Here is a 20928-nt window from a genome sequence, read left to right as displayed (position 1 = left end):
CGCGCCCGGCGGAAGTGAACGCGCTGTCGCCGCAGCTATTCACGGGCGGGGCTGCCGGCCGGCTGTGCCCCGCCGCTGCGGCGCCGACTGGGGAGCTCTCCGTGCCCCGCGCCGCCGGGCGCTCCCGGGCCTTCTCCTGCGCGTGTTTCACTCGGGTACGCGGGAGCTCGGGCCTGTGCCGGCCACCGCGGCGCCGCCGGGACGGACAGTAAGGACAGCGGGCGCGCCCAGGGCCCGGGAGACGGCGGGGGCGACGGGGCAGGACGCGGGTACCGGAGGACAGGGCTGAGCAGCGGACTCAGGGTGCGGAAGGGATCCGGCCAGGGGGAGACGCGGGTCCACCCGGCACCCACGCGCAGAGGGCGAGGACTCCGCCGGTGCCAGCGCCGTCGCGAGGCTCCTGATGGCCGGCGAGGGGGATCCGCCCCCCTCCAGTCTCACCGCTTTCCTCTATAACTGTCTTTCAGCGCCGCGATGAACCGCTGAAGTCATGGTGAAATGCTGCTCAGCCATCGGATGCGCCTCCCGCTGTCTCCCCAACTCCAAGTTGAGAGGGCTGACTTTCCACGCGTAAGGCCCACCGAGCCCACAGGCGCCTCCCCGGCACGGAGCGGACAGCCACTCCTACAGGCGACCCCGAACTCAGTCCCCAAGTGCTGGCCTGGGCACTGTTCACGCGAGATAATCGTTTTGTATCCTTGAAGTTCTACTTCTAAATGAGCTTTTTGTTAAATTTGCGATGACAGCAACACCATTATTCTTGTAGTTTAGTGCAAATTTTAAAATACCTGCCAAGGTGTCAGACTCATTAAAAAAATACCATGAAACTCAACTTTTGCTAAAGTTATTACTTTGTGCTTTAACACTGTATTTTCTTTAAAGCAATGTCTGCCTTGTTTACAAAATATAAAGGATTTTTGCTCAAATATCTTGACCTATTAAGAAACAGATGGTCAAGGGTAGTTTGTAAAGTATAAATTACAGTTCAGTCCAAGCAGTGTTGCAGCTAAGATGATCTTTATTTTAGCCATTTCTCTGGCAGCAGTAGAAGATGAATAAGAGGATTTAATCATTGTTCCTCTGCTAGAGGTTGATTTTGCCACCATTGTGCCAGGCATGGTGTTTTGTGCTAGAGAAAGATCTGCTAGGTAGTTTTCTAGCTATGTGAAATTCAGAAATAACTGTGTATACCTACCTTATTAAAAAAAAAAAAAAAGATTTGAACTACCATGAAACACTGAGAAAGACATGATTATTAGCCTCCAGATATCTCAGAATATTTCTGATACCCAGAATCCTAATTCTGCTGCCGTTCTTTTCATTGATCCACTAAGCATTTATAGACCTACTGGGCCATAATTGCTGGAATAAGTAATTCTCTGATGCTAACAGAAGAAAGGGCAAAGGGCCCTGCTCACTAGGGAGCAGTTCTAGTTATCACTTACAAACCTTTTATTGTGGATCTTACTATAGCATGCTAAATATCAGTGAAACTTTTCTCTCATATGAGAAAAATAAGGGCCGTATGTCTGCAGAATTGGCCCAAAAGTAAGAATAATAATCTGGGGTGTTTGAGTGTGCATCATAGCTTCCTAAATACTGCATTTCCCAAGAGTAGTGAAAAACCAGATAAGTGGTCAGTTTAGCCACAGTCTTAGAGGGCAGCATTAATTGAAGTGTTGATTGGCTTTCAGTCTGTTTTGTATTTTTTTCTAGATTCCCCACAGATGAAAACATCAAAAGAAAATGGGTATTAGCAATGAAAAGACTTGATGTGAATGCTGCGGGCATTTGGGAGCCTAAAAAAGGAGATGTGTTGTGTTCAAGGCACTTTAAGAAGACAGATTTTGACAGAAGTGCTCCAAATCTGAAACTGAAACCAGGAGTCATCCCGTCTGTATTTGATTCCCCATACCACTTACAGGTTAGCTTATGGGATACTACTTACATTAATGCTCATTTTCAGTGGTATGATGCTAGAATCTTCAGCCTCTTGTGTATGTCTGCTGTTTATTTATCTGAAATGCATTCTTTTGGGTTTTTTAATTTATAGACTACAGCTTCCATTTGCACAATGTGTAGTAGAAATATTTTACTGGTAGGCACTTAAATATCAGTTCATGACTCAGGTTTAGCAATACACTAACTTAGGAATTGATGTAACTCAAGATTACTGTCTAAAAAAACTGAGGTTAACATAAGAAGGTTGAAAGCAACCTATTTAGGACCCTCCTGTCTCTCAGGAGCTATTCCTATTTCCCCATTTCTATTCCCCAGTAAATTTTCCTGCTCCTAACCTCTGAAGAAAACATGCACAACATGAGGTTGAACTGCAGTTCCACATTGAGGGTCTGAAAGAAGTCAACAGCAGAATTATGGACCAAACCACAGTATTCTTCTGAGAGCCACCAGGTACATACAAGTGTAAAGTCTAGGTGGGGCCAAAAGAGAGAAATCCAAGATAAAAAGATAACAGGAGGAAAGTAAAGTCAGAAAAGCAAAAGAGAAGGACTGAATAAACTACTTATATCCTGTGTCGTCTTGCTAATGGTGCCATGGCAGCCTCTCCCTCAGTATCTCTTGAGGTCAAACACTGTGAACAGAGGGACAGACCCCAAGTGGGAGGCTCAGGGAGAGCATCCCCAGAGCCCACGCTTCTGCCAGCTGGAGCCAGCTGAGCCAGAGCCCTTCTGCGCCCTTGCTGACTTCCTCCCCTCAGGAAGCGAGCAGTGTCTTGTGCAGTCAGCCTTCAGGGTGTTTCGTCTTGCCACCCACAGTGTTATCGAGCTGTAATGTGAGAAAGACCGTAAGAAATGTGGGCATCGTAAATCAAGCCTGCTAACTTCCAAAATCTACTTTATTATACAGGTTTTACTATAGTAGGAAATTAGGTGATAGAAGCAAAAGTAAAAATACTACATGGAGCAACCAATACTGTGTTCACAGAAATAATACTGTGAACACCTGGAGATATGCCTTTCCAGTCATTTAGGCATGTTCTGCATAAATTCACTTACATTTATTTACATCTTGCAGTTACACTTTGTGTCCTCTCTTTTTAACCACTTTACATACACACTGGCTTGTTGAAACACCCATAGGCAGGAAATACTCTTCCTCCCTTTGCCTCACCTGAGGAATCAGAGGCCAGAGAGCTGGGATGCCTTCCTTCCCAGACCACACTTCTGCTAACAACAGAGGCTCATAGGCACTTTAGCTCCTCTGCTCCACAGTATTGAATAATATCTGCCCATAATGATGGCTTTTAGGTGTTCATCCACATAGGCACTATTCAGAGGGTTTGTTTAAAATACAGACCCCTGTGCCCCACTCCCAGAGAAGTTGATTCAGTAAGCTTTAAATTTTATACATGTGGAAAAGTACCCACATTATAAGTGTACAAATCACTGAATTTCACTTGGTGAACACTCATGACTCACTCAGGATGAGGAGTGACACTTCTCACCAGTATCCCACAGCCCTCCACACAGCTGCCCCAGCCACTATCACCTGGAGGTAACCACCACCTTGCCCTGTGTCACTGCCTGCTGTATAGTGGACCCAAGCGTGCAGTGCTCAGTGTTGTAGGCTTCATGGTGCACGGTGGCTTTCCGTTTACTTCCTTTTAATTCATTGTTCTGTTAAATGAGCAAACATTTCTCCCTTCCACTGTTGTAAACACTTGGGTTGTTTCTCATTTGAAGCTATTATAAATGGTGTAGCTATGAACATTTTTCCATGTCTCTGGTGCAGTCCTGTACACGTTTTTTTATAAAGGGTGTTTGATGTTTCCATTACAAATAGAAATCACTGAGGTCGGGACCAGGGTTTAGCTCAGCAGCGTTAAGTGCCTGCTTGGCAAACGCAAGGTTATGAGTTCGATCCCTGGCACCAAAAAAGAAAGAAAGAAAGAAATCATTGAGGTCAGGGATGTACACATTCAGTTTTGAGTAGAGAGTGCTATAGTTGTCCAAAGCAATTTTCAAATTTACAGTCCCACCGTCAACACAGAAGTTCCTCTGTCCCCATTCTTGCAAGGACTCCTTGGTGTCTTCAGGGGCGGGACATAGGGGATTAATGAGCGGCGCACAGCAGTCCTGCGCATGAGCACTGGTTTTCTGTCACTGCTCTTCACTGTCATATTTGCTCATCATGTGTTCTTCACTACCGAAAGTAGCACTGAAGTGAGTTTTATTCTAGCAGAATTTTTACTCATATCCTTCGTTCCTCAAACTAAATTCCTGGAAATAAGATTGTCAAGTAATAGATTTTTAAAGCTTTGCTTCTGATACACGTCTTTCAAAGAGAGACAAAGAGAGCTACAAAGCTTGTACCAACTTCCTCACCACCGGCTATGCATACGGGCAGCTGCCCACCCAGGTCCTTTGTGTGTCTTAAAATTGACATGCGAAAAAGAAAGCCCATTTTTTAAATTCATTTTTGGACACTAGTGAATTTCTACATTTTTTCATGCATTAATTGAATGCTTGTATGTCTTAGGAAAACTGTTCAGGTTGTCTTCTGTATTTTTTTTCCTAAGCTATTTTGAAAACAATATCAATTATTTAACTGCCATTTATGTTACAGTGACCTTTTTTTGTCATTGTGATAATGGCTTTGATTTTTTTTTCAAAATTAGACTTGCTATATAGTCAAATATATTTTCTTATATGATTTTAGACTTCCCCACCTTAAAATATTTCTAGTTCCTCATGGTTTTGTTTTGTTTTGTTGGTTTTCATTTTTACATGAATTTTTAGTAGCACACTTTTCATTGTAGTTAGAGACTCTTTCTCCAAAAGTAAGATCTACCTGGAAGAGAAGTTGTAGCATGACTTTAGAAGGGACGGCCCCTGAAAATAGGTCTTATTTTTGGAGAAAAAGTATATATAAAGACTATAATTGCTTTTTGTGTGGATTTATAGCTTTCTCCAGTTATTTTGACTGCCACTAAGGGCACTTATCTCCTTTATCAATGTCTAGTTACTTCTGCTCGTCCTAAGAAAATAGCCCCCTATTGTAGCTATTTTTATTGTATACTGTATTTACAGTAGCTGAGAGGGGATATCCTGCCTGATTTTCTTTGTTTTTGGGGGGTTTTTTGTTGTTGTTTTTGGGGTTTTTTTTTTTTTTGGTACTGGGGATTGAACTCATGACCTTGCACTTGCCAGGCAGGTGCTTATGCTGCTGGGCTAAATCCCTATCCTGCCTGATTTTCAGTCTTCATTTTTAGGAAAATTTGTGTTTCCAGATAAACTATAGAGTGTTTTCAAAAAATTCTTCTAAAGTAATCTGACTTCTGGAATTTACTGACTTTTAAAAGCATTTTCCCTGAAAATAAGTAAGATAGTCATTAAATTGCACAAAGTTAAGAAATAAAATTTAGCTAGGTGGAGTGACATACATGTATAATCCCATGTATAATCCTAGCACTCAGGGAGGCTGAGGCAGGACGATTGCCACAAGTTTGAGGCCAGCTTGGGATATGCAGTGAGTTCTAGGCCAGCCTGAGCTGCACAACAAGGTCCTGTCTCAATAAAAGAAAACTAGAAGCTGGCTGTTGTGCTACCTCAGCACCCTGACAGGCAGAGGCAGGAAGATCACAAGTTCAAGCCCAACCTGGGCAATTTAACGATTTATCAAGACTGTCTTCTCAGAATGAAAATGAGATCACTGGGGGTTATTTCAGTGCCGAGGCCCTAAACCTAACCCCATACCACAAATAAACAAGCAAAAAAGCGCCTCAGTGGTTTTTATTAACCTTTCTTAGCAGGAGAAAAAAGAAAAGCTTCGTTGTAGGAAAAACTTCACCCTCAAAGCCCTTCCCGGCACAAATGGCGACCACCAGCTTGTCGGTGCTCCCTCGTGTGTTGATGAATTCCAGTCCCAGTTCATCTTTGTAAGTAAAATTACTTACGGAGGTACCATTAATGCTTTTCAGATGGATACATCCTTTCCATCAAGGTCAGGCTTTTCAGAATCTCAGCAAAAACCAGGAATTTAGGTCTTTGTGATTTTTTTTTAACATGTAATATCTAAATATTGCTTCCTAAGGTCATTATAATTTGTATGCAAATGCAGTGTAGAATTACTTAATTTTATACTAAGTTAAGACCTTAATATAGTTCAAAGGATGCCATTTCAAAGGTATTTTTATGTTTTCTTTATGGAAATATAAAAATACTGATTGTTTTCCTAAAAAAATCATACCAAGTATTCAGGCTTACATCCATTTATTCACCTGTTCATGGTAGTGCCAGACCTGGAATAGAAATCTTTCTCTCGCTTTATGACAGTTCTTGAAATTGTATTAGTCTCTCAGTTTGCTTTTCAAAGTGTTTTGACTGTTTCACGTTCTTTCATTTTCATATGAATTTAGGGTCATCGTTGTAAATTTCTGCCAAAAACCTGCTGGAATTGTGACTTGTTTGTGCCTAACCTGTAGCTCTGTTTGGGAAGGCTAACCCACTGCTGATCTTTCCACACGTAAATTCAGACTGTCTCTGTTGAGGTCTAACTTCTCAGGACCCAGGCGTTTAACTACTCCACGGTACTGTGGGCATTTGGGAGCTGCGACACATGGTGCTGCTCTGTTGGCTGCTGACACGGAAACGAACTGGTTTTGTGCACGGCCAGGAATATAGCTCAGTGGCACAGTACCTGCTTGGCAAGGTACCCGCATGGTAGAGCATCCCCCGTCTTACCTGGGATGTACTTCTTAGTTACATCAGGCTGTTGATGCTGTGCGAGGCTTCCGTATTCCTACTGGATTCCTCTCTACTTGTTTTGTCTGTTTTCGAGACAGCAGTGTTAAAGTCATGTAGTGTAATTGGAGAGTAGTTGGATTTTCCTTGAAGTTGTCAATAATTCCACTTACTATTTTGAAGAACTGTTCCCTGCTGCAATTTAGGCTTGATAAACGTTGCAAACTTGCTGTGGTTATAGTCAGTAACCATCTGTGCCCTGGCTGATTGGGACTGTACGCCCCTGGCTGCCGTGTCAGTGCCCCTGTGGTCAGTGCCGTTATCTGTGTCAGCTCTGTGTCAGCTCTCAGCAGTGGTACCAGCTCTAGGTACTTTCCTATTTGGAGGCGGCCTGTGCTTTTTGGTCTTGTTCTCCCTTGGTTTTAGTCCAGGCTTTGGCTCTCCTCCATTGGTGGGTTAGACCTTTATCCCGGATGTGACACTGATGTTAAAGCTAAGTCTGCCACATCCCACTTTGTTTCCTACTCCATTTGCCTTTGGTCCTTCCTTTCAGACTGAGCACTCTCTGTACTTCAGACTGGACCTTCTCCTTTGACTCAGTAGCTGGGCTCTTTGTTTTGTCTTAGTAGCTGTCTTTAGGTTTATGACACACCTATAACACACACACCCAGGCTCAGTGTGCAAATCTCACAGCCAGGTGCCGCTGCTCTTCTGGGCTCCCCTGTAACACGTGCTGCGGGCTCCGCACAGTGTTGTCTGCATTGCTTTTTAAACCACGGTCACTATAGAGACTGAAATGGAAAGAAAGGAACCTGGTGTGTCATTGCCATGTCACTGCCTCCTCGAAGCCCCGCAGGCCTTGGTGTGAGTCCCACTGACCCGCCTGTCTTCGAAGCGCTCCCCTGACGTGTCTTATGAGCTGAGTGCCTCAGCTGTCCTGTGTCGGCCAGGTTTGCTTCCGTTATTTCCACTAAATAATTCTAGGTTGCGAATTTTTGAGTTTTTTGGTCTTAGTATGTTTAATGTTATTCCACTGTGCTTCAACATGCATTCCATCAGATGAAAAGTGCTGTACTTTGTTTTTCCTTTGCCTGTTGCTTTTAAGAACAGTTTATACTAGTTTTAATTAATCTAATTATGATACGCCTTGGTTCGGTTTTCTTATTGTTTCTCGTGCTTGGGACATGTGATTGAGGTTTATTGTTTCTGGATTTGTATTTTTTTTTCCAGTGGCCACAGCTATCTTTATTTAGACCAGACACAAACAGATCACAGACACTATACCAACAGTCAGAGCAGTGTGCGTTCTGAGCACAACAGGCAACAAAGAATTGATGGGAACCTGCTATTTTCCATCTTTTAGGAATGGCCTCAAATACTGGTCTAGGAAAACCTAACAGGACACCATGCATTAGTAGCCAGTGACCCTTGGCAGGTGGGTCTGTCATTGGGTGCACTGGACTGACAAGACAGGAAGGACAGGACTGTATCAAGAAGAGCAAAGTTATCCTTTAGGAAGCATACTTCCAGGTCAAGCTTGAGATGCCACTCTTAAGAGTAAAGAGGATTATCTCACCCGGTCTCTAAAAATAGGGAAGGCTAAGATTTTGAAAAAAGACTACAAGTGACTACTACAAGTACAAAAAAAAAAAAAAAAAAATTTCTTGGGATGACCACTTTAAGCCAGAAACAAAAACATCTTCCAGATGAACCTATTTCTGACTGAAAGTCACACAAGGGAAAGCTTAAGGCTTAAATCTTTCTTGCATATTTCACTTTTTCCCCAGGTCTAGGAAGTAGAGAAGAAAAAAAAAAAGTGAAATTTTTAATGACTATTAAAGATACATAGTTTCTACTTTTAAAGTGGCCTGAAACATTCCACTATTCATTTGGTTGATTAGTGGTATTTATAGAGAATTGCAGTCAAGGGCTTAGTCATGGCTGCTGGCTCTGTAACAACTGAGAATGTGGCAAGCAGGCCATGTTTTATAGGTTACCGAGTCTGTCGTCTGGTTTGTCCTGCATTGGATCTTAGGCACCACATTCCTGTAATCTGGCCTACACACCCCCACCCTTAGTAAGTGAACATGACCCTTGTTGCCACCTTGCTCCCAAGTACTGTTGCTCGTGTTTTCAAATGCCACTGAAGCCATGAGTTACAAATAGTTGAATTTGTATTTTTCGTCAAACTTTCAGGCCATAATTTCTTCAAACATTTCTTTGTATCCCAACTCTGCTTTCCTGTTCTTTGGGGTCTCTGATCACATACCTGTGATACCTCCTGAGGTTGTGCTGCAGCCTTTTCTACTTTGATTTTCATTTCTCTTTTGTTTTTATGGTTCCTTCTTTATAACAGCTCTTCAGCATTATTATCTGTGGTAACTTTTATAAAATATATTAGTGTTATTTTCCTTGTTTTAAACTAAAATGAAAATAAATAAATATATATGGGGTCTCTGTTGAATAACTCAGCTTGTGTTTTCAGGAACATAGCTACAGTGTGATGGACAGCCCGAAGAAACTCAAGCACAAGTTAGATCATGTGATCAGCCAGCTGGAGGACACCCAGGAAAGCCTGCGCAGTGTTCTAGACCGAGAGAAGTACTTCCAGAAAGCGCTGAGGAAAACAGTCAGGGACCTGAAGGACGAATGTCTCATCAGCCAGGAAACAGCAGAGAGGCTGGACGTGTTCTGCTGGGAGCCTCCCGGGGAGGGCGCCGAGCAGAGTGGCCCTGCAAGGTAGCCCTGGAGGGATTTTGGAAGATGCGTGGTGGTTTAGTGCTTGGTGTCGCTTGTGATTCTTACGTTTTATGTAGACTTTAACTGGCACCACTGTTTACTATCGTGAGATGCGAAACTCTTAAGAAAGCTCCACAGAGATAAGGAAATTCTGTTACCCACGCTAAACTCTGGTGGGAACCAGATGTCCTGCAGCCCCAGCAGTTTTCGTGTCCAGTGATTACCTTCCTTACTTGCTGCATGGTAAGTAGAGTCTTATTGGAAACCTGCTTTAGTATAAAGCAGAATTCACTGTAACAACATCCACCTTACATTCAACCCCAGATGCCTTCATTAATAATACCGAGCAGTCTTTTTACCTGGTTTCCATAGCGCTGATCCCGAGCATAATTATAAGCTGTAAAGTGGAGCCACTGAAGAACAGGAAGCCGAGCGGGGCTGCCCATGCGATTTTAAGGCCGCCTGACCACTCCTGTGCAGGGAAGGTCACCTTCACCATCTGTGTGCCGGGCTCGCTGAATGCTTGAATTGTGTTTTATGCCTTGTATTTTATGGAAACTAATATTGCTGATGCTTTTTAAAATACAGAAAAAACATTTTAAAGTTAGTGATTCTAGATCTTCTAGTGGAAATAGGAGTTGGGAAAGTGTTTTCCGGAGGTGTTAATTAGGGAAATAAGTGTATAAAAAGGCAGTTTTAGAAAGCTTATTATTGGCTATACAAAAACGTCATTAGCTATTCTCTGATTTATGGGAGTGTCTCCTGATTTCCTACCCAAACTGCTGAAACCAAGGGTTCAGGGTCCCCGTCTGCTAGGGGCACGGGACTCTGCTCGAATCCACGTGGAGCAGGCAGCACGCATGTGCCAGGCATTTCACGGCTGTGCTATGCACTCTCCTTTCAGTGCAGTTTTGTGTGTGATACCTGAATATCAGGATGGACGTGGTCACTGGGTTTTTATATGTAACAGTTTGCTGTATTTTAATGCGTATTTCTATGTGGTTCTCTAAATCTTCTTCCTCAGTGAGATTTTTAACCACATTTGAAGGATTTATGCTGGAAGAGCATTGAAGTCATAATCTCTTTACTGCCTTAAAACGTATTATTTTATTTAGTTTTATTTAATTCATACTGGCATTCTAATAAGACGTTTGGGTCTACCCTTAGGTTTTATGGTGTTCTTGAACAGAAATGGAAATTCCTCCTGCTGTTCATGCGCATACAGATGAAAGTCAGCCCGTGGATGTGGAGCCCAGGGAGCGGAGGCCCTGGCACCACAGCCTGCAGGGCTGTGCCTGTGTGAGGAAGTCCTTCCCCGAAGGCCTTCCAGGAGTCCTGCCGTCACTTCTGCTGCTGAGAGCACAGGGAGCTCGTCCCTCCCGTCTCTCACTGGACCTGACAGAGCTAATTCAGTGGCTCATGAGCATCCGTGAGGACCCAGCATTGCCCGTGTTCTGTGATTCTTACAGAGAAGTAATTCCCAACAGAAAACCGACAAAGTCGGGTCCTCACTGTCATTGTGTGAGTGCCTGGACCTGGCCGCACATCCCTCGGGCTGTGGTCCTTGCCGGGAGACCTGTGCTGTTTAGAGTGCAGCCAGGTCACCCTGGCCAGAGAGCCTCGGCCCAGAAGCACCCAGCCAGGTGCAGCTCAGTGCCAGACCAGGCCTAGCAGCTCAAGGGCTCCGCGCACTGCCAGGCAGAAGTCTGAGCAGCAGCCCACTTGCTGGACATGAGTTTTAATAAAGACGCAAAATTCTTATAGAGATAATTGAGCAAGGAAGAATCCATTTAAAAAATAAATATTTTCTCTAGTAATGAGTCATGGTCTTAATAAAAACAAATCAATAATTTTATTTGTGTGCAGGGAATAAACACAGATCCGAAAGTTTGCGTTCATTCCTTCTGTGTCTCTTCCCTCTGCTGTAACTGGCAAAGGCTGCCAGGTCAGCTGACCCAAGTGGCGGTCATCTGTCACCAGTGAGAGCTGGCCCTGCTCACTCCCACTGGCTCTGCCTGTGATCGAGTCTGACTGTGAGCATGTGGTGGGAAGGTGCTGGGTGACCCCCAGGAGGCCATCACAGCAGGCTCATTTTGTGTTTGGAGACATCCTTGCTGTGAGGTCCAGGCTGCCCGGAACTTGAGTTCTGCCTCAGACTCCTGGTAATAACTTGTCTTCTACTGTGTTTTTTTTTTTTAACATTGTTTTAAATTTTAAAACAGAAAAAGAACAAAATAGATGATACAGAATTTCAAAACAACATAATAGGAGATTAACGATGGATAATTGTATATTATCTTCAAAGTAGTTGCTCAGATTACAAGATTTAGGCATGAAAAAATTATCAAAGCACAAACCGTTCTTTTGGATGAACTAACAGATTACTGGTATAATGTTTTCCCTTTCTCCTTTCCCTCATCCCAGTTTTCTTTCCTTCTGAGCAGTTTCTGTCCCTTTCACAACATCGTCTACTTTCAAGGGGAGGTCCTAGCAAGCCCCAGATAACTGGACACACCACCTAGAAAATTTTACTGGCACAGTAGGCCCCTAGATTTTATGGGTGTTTATCTCACCCTGTGGGTACATGTGCTTTCTCAGGGCCTTCAGTTGACTAGTCGTTTTTGTTTTTGAGTAACAATCCATCAGTGTGGTGACCTATGAATTTCCCTATAGCACAGCAGCAACAGTGACACTAGTGGAACCTTAGGACAGATAGTATTGTCATTCAGGGGCAGGGGCTGTGGTCCTTTGCTAGGGATGGACAGGCATATGCCCACCCGGGCACTTGCGCAGCAAGGACCCTTTCTTTCCATCTGTCCTGAAAGAGACAATACAGATACTGCTGTCAGGGCTCCTGCCAGGTTGAAGTTGTCTCTACCGGCACCTTGTGCAATCCGTCTGCACTTCCCAGGGTGACAGTGTAAGTTTCCTGGCATGTGAGGAGGGCTGTAGTTCCTGTCTGCCATGGGCCTGTAAAAGAGCATGTTTGCCCTAAAACCTCTGAAACGTGGTGTGCACAACAGTTCGTGTGGAGGGTGAAGTTTTGCCAGGTTTTCTTGGTGGTCATCTGGGAATGGACTGGTAGGGTTAGCAGTGTGTTTACAGCAGACACTTCACTCGTGAAAATCTGGCATCTGTGAGTGCGTGGCAGAGGGTGTCTGTGTGACACGCCCTGGGAAAGAGGCTGAACACTGACTCTTCGGTGGGCTGCCCTGAGGCACAGCGTCCCGTCACGTCATGGCTCGATCCACTGAATTAACCATGTTCTGTGTGACAACAGTGAGAAAGCACCCTGGGAACTGTACACCCTGTTTCCTTTAGACATCGGGCCATGTGTCTTTTCCCTTTGCTGGTGTTGTTACTTGTCTCCGATTGCCAAGACAAGATACCTGGCACCCAAAATGAAGGGAGGAAGGGTTTATTTAGCTCTCTGTTGAGATTTTAGTCCGTAATCGGCTGACTCCACGGCAGAGTGGCATGGCAGGGGAAAACACTTCAAGGCAGCAGCCAGCAAAACCAGCCAGGGCAAAAAGCAAAGAACAAGCCCCCTCCTCCCTTCCATTGTAAGCAGGCTACTGCCTCCCCTGGGCACCACCACTGTGCCCTCCTCTTACACAGGCTGAGGGTGTTTACAAAGTAAGGGCCCTGGCTGGTTCCCTACTGAGTTACTTAAACTTCTAAACTTCTCAGGTTGATACTGTCTCAACCATTATAACTTTGTCTTTTCTTCATGTCCTTTTCCTGGCATCCCAGCCACGGGTACAGCCATATGCTGAATCCTGTAACTTTTCTTAACAAATCATCGAACCTCAGGGTGCTTCTGGGCCTCAACACAAATGTCCTTCCAAAACTGCATGTCATCGTCTGGGTAGAGGAAGTGGGAGGTAAATGAGTACCAGTCAGGGAAGAGGCAACCTGCAAGGTTATCTCAACATCGGAAACCATGCCTTCCCACATCTGGCACGACTGTATTGGACTGGTCTCATTTATTAATTTTTATTTTGAATGAGACAGAACAAAGCCAATCGAGACAATGCAGTGAAATTGGTGCAGAGTGAAAGAGTTGCTGGCCCAGACCGGACACTTTAACCAGGAGAAGCCTCAGCCAAATTAAGGAGCTCCTGCCTCCCTGCCCCTTGGAGATTTACCTGTAACCCTATACCCCCATCCCTAAGAACCTGCCTCTAGCGCCAAACGTGTGCCAATGGGCTACCTGTGCATCCCTAATGCCCCTTGGGGTCCACCCCAGACCGAGGCTATTTATGGTGTTTACAGTCACTCCACGTGTTAGAGAGTGTGTGTGTGTTCCAGAGAGAGACCGCCGCCGGCCCCGGGGTGGAGATGCTGCGCCCCGGGGGCCGGGGGGGGGGGGGTCTCTCCCCGAATTCCCGAAATAAAGGTTACTTATATTTTATACTTCTTATCTTTGCAGCCACCGCCGCCCACTCCTTCCACGGCCATCCACTCTTTCCACTCCTTCCTTCCTTCCCATCCTCCCCTTCTCAGACCTAACAGATGGTGCCGTGACGCGGCCGTCCACTCTTTCCACCCCACTCCTTCCTTCTCCTTCCTTTCTTCCTTCTCCATCCCCCCCCCCTTTCTCAGACCGAACACAGAGAACCAGGATAACAGTAATAGGTACAATAGTAGATCTCCTTATCTTCACAATAGGTGTCCATTCCATCAGGTATAGCAAAATCAAACCAAAAGCAGAACATTATAAAACCTAAAAGAATAGAATATTGAATAGAACAAAACAATCAGAACAAAGCAAAACAGTGATAACAATATTTGCCTTCAAATAGATGGTAGAAGGAAATCCCCCCTATTTGCTATACTGCATACGGTCAGGCTCCCAAAAGATGCTCAGACCGATGGCTCCCAGTTGGTAAGGTGGGGTGGGCTCATGGCAGATGCTAACCGGTTCTCTTCCAGGTTCCTGGGCTGCTCCCTTGAACCACGGCCAGGACAGGTCTCATTTAATTAATGCCTTCCATCCTGCAGTGCCTTTGAAGTGCCCTTCCCCTCTTTCTGCCAGAGGAAAGTGTATGTAATCTTCCAAACACTGGACTCTGTCCAGTCCCTGCATGACTCAAAGCCCTGTCAGGCTCCATATATGCTGACTGTAAACCGTCAGCATCGCAGCACAGCCCTTCCTCATCCCCTTGTCTCCAAGTGGTTTCCTCATGGAAAGCCATTATTTCTGAACTGGATGGCCGGCCCTCATCCACCTCCAGAAGGGTTCAGCCTTCATGTAGACAGCAATGATCACATGGAGCACAGGCAGTCTAAAGCCAGTGTGGTACATGCCTGGAGTCCCAGAGGCTGAAGCAGGAGGATCACCTAAGCCAAGAGTCAAGGCCAATCTAAGCAACATAAACCCTGTCTCACAAAAAGAAAAGCAAAGAAAACAAGCAGCCTAAAGACAAAGGTGGAAATCAAACTATATGCCAGATAGGGGCAGCCACTTTAAATACAAAAACATTAGGTTAAATTAAAAGCTAAAAGGACACAAAAAGATGTGTTAACATGAATAAGCTGGAGGCCTGCAGCCATTGTGAGTACACAGCACTTGCTCAGCGTCTCCAAGGCGCCCACTTCAAAAAGAAAATTGTAGAAGCGCCACTAATTACAAACCAGATTTCAGAGCAAAGAACAGGAGCAGGGAAAGTGACGCATGGTGAATGTTTCAGTGAAGACACCACGATGCTGCTATTTATGCACCTAAGGAAGATTTGAATTTCCTGAAGCAAAAGCCAATAAAGCTGCAAGGAGAAACAGATTGAAACTGATAAATGAGTTGTCAAAAACAGGAGGATGGGGGCATGTCTGGAAAGAGTCCCTGGGGGAGAGAAGCATGGTTTCAAACGTCAAGGGTAGGGGGCACCAAAATCAGGAGGGACTGACACATAAATGGCCTCCCCCACCAAGCTGTGCACACCCCTCCCCAGAACCTGTGAGTAGCACGGTCCCTTTGCTACTTCACAGAGGTGATTAACCCAAGCATCTTGATGAGCGGAAATGAGCCCTGTCCTCCAGGCAAGGCCTTATCGATGCAGGACAGAATGAAGGCGTGGAATGACCGACCAGCAGGCACACACTGAGAAGCAGGGGTGCCCTGTAGGAGCTGGAGAGGAAAAGGAAATGGGTCCTCCTGAGCTCCCTGGGCTGAGCCCTGTGGCTCTGCTCAGATTTCAGATTCCACAACAACTGTAAGAAGATCAGGTCTTTTTCAAGCCCCAAACTTGGCTCACACCCTCAAGGTCTTTCCTGCTGCAATCTTCCACTTCTATGGAAAGGCTGATTATCTCCTGAAGGAAGGAAGACTCCTCTCTCCCTGGTGGAGGAGAGGTGTAACAGCTCTTCTGCAGGTTCGTAGGAAGATTGCAACATCAGAGCCTTCCGGGCACAGACCTAGGCCCTGACACCCGCAGGCATGCCAGGGGTGGAGCAGTGCGTGCCAGCCACAGCGATGTGCACAGCTGTTCTGTTTTGCATGTCACACTGCTTCCTTGCTCAAGGTTCATCACCCTGCCTAGAAGACACTCTGTAGGTTTATAGCACAGTGTTTTATGCCTTGGAGTCTCTTTTATTGATATTTATCTTTTCAGGCACATCAAGAAGCCTGTCCAGTGGCATATCCAACGTAACAACCCATCACACCTGCTGCTTCCGGAGCTCCACACCACTGTGAGGACGTGAAGATAAGTTGGGGAGATGCAGTCTCACCCCAGCCCACCAGGCCTGCACAGGACAGTTCCTAGACAGTGGGTGGGTGCTGGGGCCAGCCCATGCAGAGGCTGGGAAACTAACAGAGCCTCAGCTCTACACACAAGCGTGTCAGGGTCTCTGTACTCATCAGATGTGAGAGCAGGAGACCAGATCACCTAGGTGGCAATCAAACAGCCTTGGTTCAAATCCCAGAACTGCCACTGGCCAATGGGCCACCTCACCACCTGGATGTGTTTCAATCATTCAGTTTTATACCCTGAACAGGGCTACTCAAAGTGGGGTTCACAGACCAGCGTGCAAGTGAAAAGGTTGACAGAGGGGAGCCCAGCTCCATCGGAAGCACATGCTTAGCTCAGGCCACACTGTCCTGATTCCAAGACCTTCTTGGCTGACCCTGAAGACAAGCACCTCACTCCCTTGGGACCTGTCCAGTGGTGCCGACAGTCAGCTGTTCTGAGCGTCTGTCTCACAACACCAGGGTCGCTCCCACTCCACCCCACCACACCATCTCCAGCCCTGCCCAAGCTGTGGCTTGCAGTCAGCAGGCAGCACTGGCACTCCTGACAGGGCTGTGGCAGAGAATGAAATTCCCAGCTCCCTGCGCAGAGCCTGGGTGAAGAGCTGAGGTCATACCTGACTCAGCAGGTGGGGCCTCCTGCTTCTGAGAAGAGGGGGTTCCTGACCCAGTGAATCAGGTATGCAAGCTGTCGGGACACTGCACGGCACCAGTGTGACCACCTCCTCGGTACAGCGCTCTGCTGAGACCTGCAGCAAATGGCTTAGCACCCAGTTTCAACCAAAACAAAGGCCACTGCCACTTGCTAGAAGGAGAGATTTGATCATGGTGCGCCAGGTCGCCGGTGCACAGCTGACCTGACATCTGGAGGATGTTAAAACTTTCTGGCTGCCCCTCTTACTATCACACTTAAGAGTAGGGAACATCTTACACTTTGAGATCCCACACACCTTCCAAGGGTAGTCGTCACCATCATCTGGCCAGACATGAACTGCCTGATAGGAAACGGCACCGGCTAGAAACTGAATGTGATGATCCAGAGGGCCAGGCTCACCAGGGCACCAGAGACCCTCAAATCCAAGACTGACATGCAAGCTCATTCTATACGTTAAAACTAAAAGTCTTTCACAAGTTATTTGTAAAGGAAACTGATGGCAGTTACATTGGCTGTGAGGACTGTTTGTGAGAACCCAAATCTCTCTCTCTTTTTTGTTTCGTTTTGTTTTTGTTTTTTTGTTTTTTTGAAATAGGATCTCACTATGCAGTTCAGGCTGACCTTGAGCTCACTTTGTAGCACAGGCTGGTCTGGAACTCCCAATGATCCTCCTGCCTCAGCCTCCTAAGTGCTGGGATTAAAGGTGTGCTCCACCACGCCTGGCCAGAACCTAAATCTCTATCAGGTGGGAAATGAGTGAAGCTGTGCTGAGCCAGGCAAATGAGAAGCAGCAGCTCCAGAGAAAGCCATCAATCTGTATGCAATGGCCATGGGAAGAAATACGCATTTCAAACAGAAAAATGCAACTTAATGGGCAACTCACAGTAGCATCTCATTATAAAACTGTTTAAAACCTATTTCCCAAACAGTTTCTGTGTGTGTGTGTGTGTGTGCGTGTGTGTATAGGTACACAAACACATATGCACACATAGTGGATATCACTGTGCTGGAAAGAGGATGGCAGGTGTATGCCAAGGCTCCTAAAGGTGGCTATTTCTTGGAGGGAGGTCTGTTCTTCCAGTGACACTGAGAAAGGAAGAGAGAGAGAAGGGGAGGTTGAGGAGGGCAGGAAACACAGACCAAGAAGAAGGGAAAAAAGACAGGGAAAATGGCCCTAACCGCCCTTACAGGGTCTGAATGTGACTGCTGCCACCAAAACCGGTGCTGCGGAACTTGGTACCCGCAGCAGCCATGCCGGGAAATAGCCTGCAGATGGACTTAGCCCCATCAAGGATGGGTCTTTGGAGAAAGAGCTGCTTACTACCAGGCACCGGCTCCTCCCCAGCCTCACTTCCTGTCTTCCCAAAGTATCATGATGTCTCTGGACTTGAACTTCCAGCCTTCCCAGCTGCCAGCCAGGCAAACCTCTTTATAAATCACAGCTCAGGTACAGCAAAAAACAAGCATCCTACAAATCTAAATGTAGACACTTTCATCTCTGAAATCCAGGAGCTGCTATCATCACCCTCATAACCTCCCTGAGACAGTGGCAGAAGTCATACAAGTCTTGAATGACTACAATTTCCTGGGACAACCACCCAAGCCCCGCCAGCTTAACTACTGAGATCTTTAAAAACCACTGTCTGGCAGGCGTGGTCACAAGGCTTTCCTTGGCTTTCCTGTGATTAGTCACTCACAGAAACCTAAAACACTCCACTCCGTCCTTAAGGGGAACATGTAAATAGTTTCCTCCCCATTCATTTTCTCAGCAAACTACAGAACATGGTCCAAAGTCCTGGGAGTGGAGGGGCAGCTCCCAGAATGGGCTACAGCCCCTACGATGCTGCGTGTGTCTGCTCTTTGCTTGTTTTGTTCCCCACGACCATGTTCAAGAAGTATCTGAAACAGATGAGCGTTTCTTCGTAAGAGAGACAGCTGTCATTACAAGGCCCCAGTCCATTCAAAGTACTGAGATTTCATTCAGTCACTCAACCTGCAGCCTCCCTTTGGATAGACACTGTAACTCTTCCCGTTTTACAGTTGAGAGCATTTCCCAGAGGAGCCGAGGAGCTTGGCCCAGGGCTCAGAGCTGGCAAAGGTTAGAACAATGCTGGTATCTGCATCAACATCAGTTCTGAGCACCAAGGTTCCCATTCACTGAGCACTGAGCTGCTGCAAACACTCACCAGTGTGAGGCTGGACTTCAGCCTGGGAAGGGGTGAAGGGAGACGTGGGAGCTTTGTGCCTGCAGCCAGGGAATCCCCCAGGACATCACCTCCATCTGGATCTGTCTGCTGCCACCGCCAGGCACAGACAGAGTCAAACACTCAGGGCAAAGTCACCTGGTCACACATGGGTGACTCCCCAAGTGTATGGGTCGCACCATCCTGGGAGTATGTTTGGGGACCTGGCTCCCTCGGCTCACAGAAAGGATGCTTGATAACAGATAGGTCCCATCACCACTAGTGTTTTCTCAACCACCACAGAGGATACGGTTTTCCATTCCAGTCTACAATCAAGTACAAGAGCATAAAATGTGTAATTCCCCCCACCTTCTAACAGGGGGGTTAGCATAGTTTTCCTTACATGATTTGCCACTGTCAACTACATTGATCACATTTCAGAATCCTTTACACCATGTGTGGCTCCAGGTGAGCTGAATCCACGAGTCCAGATGTTATCAGAATCTGGGGTATCTCTGCTGTTTCTGAGGCAGCCCCCTCTTTGGGCGTGTATCACCTCACAGTTTCCGTCCAAAGGCAGAGGAATTGTGCCTCCAATCCCTCCACCCATGCCCAAGTCTCAGGACTTACACACCTGCACTAGCTGCCTGGCTTGAGTCTGGTGCCTGTCCCTAGGGGATGGCCATGCTGCATGGGGAAGCACAGGCTGCACCTCTGTGCTGGAGCAGGGCGAGCAGGGAATGAGATGCTCAGAAGACCCACCAGGGTGCTGCACCAGGCTCTGGGCAAGGGAAAGCACAGTGAAGAGGACGGAGCTCTTGGTGGGTGCAGGGCAGGGACCAGGCTGTAGTAGACCCTCATGCCTGTGTGTCCACCAGAGTAAGAGGACCACAGCGATGCCTTCTGTGGTTGCTATGCTCATGGAGACAGCTGCCCTCACAGGCACGATGGGGGATCCCCGGGAGACAGGGCCCTTTCCTCTCCTCCCTGGCCTGGAGGGCAAACTGCCCTGGTCTGGTATAACATTTCACCCCACTGTGGGCCACCCGTGTCCTCCTCACCCCTTCGCACAGAGCATCACTGCCATGGGCTCTGTGCCACCCTGATGTCCAGCCTGCCAGCCAGTGCACCTCCCACACCTGCTGGGTGCCTGCCTGCCCTGCAAGAGGCGAAGTTGTGGGGAGGTAACATGCGCACAGTATAATGAAAGTTCTGTCGCCGTGATTTCAGAAAACGTTTATAACTATGAGTTTCAAACCAAACAGCTGGCATCTAGAGAGGCCGTCACTCACCAGCAAATGAGTGTCAAGCGTGGAGCCCCGTGCCTCTACTGCCCCACTCACTCCCGCCCTGGTGACTCTGAAGTGTGTCCTCAGCAGTGTACACTTTCAACCTCGCGGGTTCCCAGGGTGGCTTCTTGGGGTGGGGTGAGACTGGTCCTCACACAGAGCACTGAGCTGTAGCCGGGTGATGGTCACCTGTCCTCTGCCAAGGACAAGGGCCACACCTGAAGGCTCTTCCTCAATGCCTTGAGTGTGGCCTCACAGCCAGCCTGCATCCCCCAGGATTTCATTTCTTATCTGAAACAGAATCTAAGTAAAATCCAAGGGCTGGCACAGGTTTGTGTCTTTTTCGGTCTTTACTTTCATGAGCCCACATCTGCAGGGCATCGTGACCACACTCCTCCTGGCGGGCAGTCACTGTATAGATGTGACACATTTTTGTTCTTTTTTCATCTCCTCTGCGCCCAACCCTCCCTTTCTCCCTCCCTCCCTCCGTCTCTCGGTTCCCCACTGTCTCTTTGTAAAATCTGCAGCCTGCCCAGAATTATTCTCCCAGTGCTGCTGGGGTGCAGCCCCATCTCTGCTGCAGACAAGCTCTCAGCCCTGGACCCACCCC

The 20928-nt window shown here is 46.8% G+C and overlaps 1 protein-coding gene across 7 annotated transcripts; it reads left to right on the top strand.

The window, feature by feature from the left end:
* The first annotated feature begins 1 nt into the window (after position 1).
* On the top strand, positions 2 to 17728 carry Thap6 (THAP domain containing 6). 7 transcript variants are annotated; one of them, XM_063245219.1, is made up of 6 exons: positions 5 to 208; positions 468 to 570; positions 1717 to 1924; positions 5774 to 5899; positions 9190 to 9443; positions 10611 to 11260. In XM_063245219.1, the coding sequence occupies exons 2-6, from the start codon at positions 491 to 493 to the stop codon at positions 10744 to 10746; spliced, it is 804 nt and encodes a 267-aa protein (XP_063101289.1). In that variant the 5' UTR covers positions 5 to 208; positions 468 to 490; the 3' UTR covers positions 10747 to 11260. The 7 variants fall into 7 exon arrangements, 4 of the variants coding, with proteins under 4 accessions (XP_063101290.1, XP_063101289.1, XP_063101287.1 ...); XM_063245217.1 differs by having other exon boundaries at positions 6 to 208; positions 5771 to 5899; XR_010046318.1 differs by lacking the exon at positions 10611 to 11260 and adding an exon at positions 16055 to 17728 and having other exon boundaries at positions 7 to 208; positions 5771 to 5899; positions 9190 to 9686.
* Positions 17729 to 20928: the final 3200 nt, after the last annotated feature.

The sequence above is a fragment of the Cavia porcellus genome, unplaced genomic scaffold, assembly GCF_034190915.1.
Source record: "Cavia porcellus strain 051 isolate PalLab524CR breed Dunkin Hartley unplaced genomic scaffold, mCavPor4.1 scaffold_2, whole genome shotgun sequence".
NCBI lineage: Eukaryota > Metazoa > Chordata > Mammalia > Rodentia > Caviidae > Cavia > Cavia porcellus.
The sequence above is the reverse complement of the archived record's forward strand: the minus strand, read 5'-3'. Positions and strand labels throughout refer to the sequence as shown.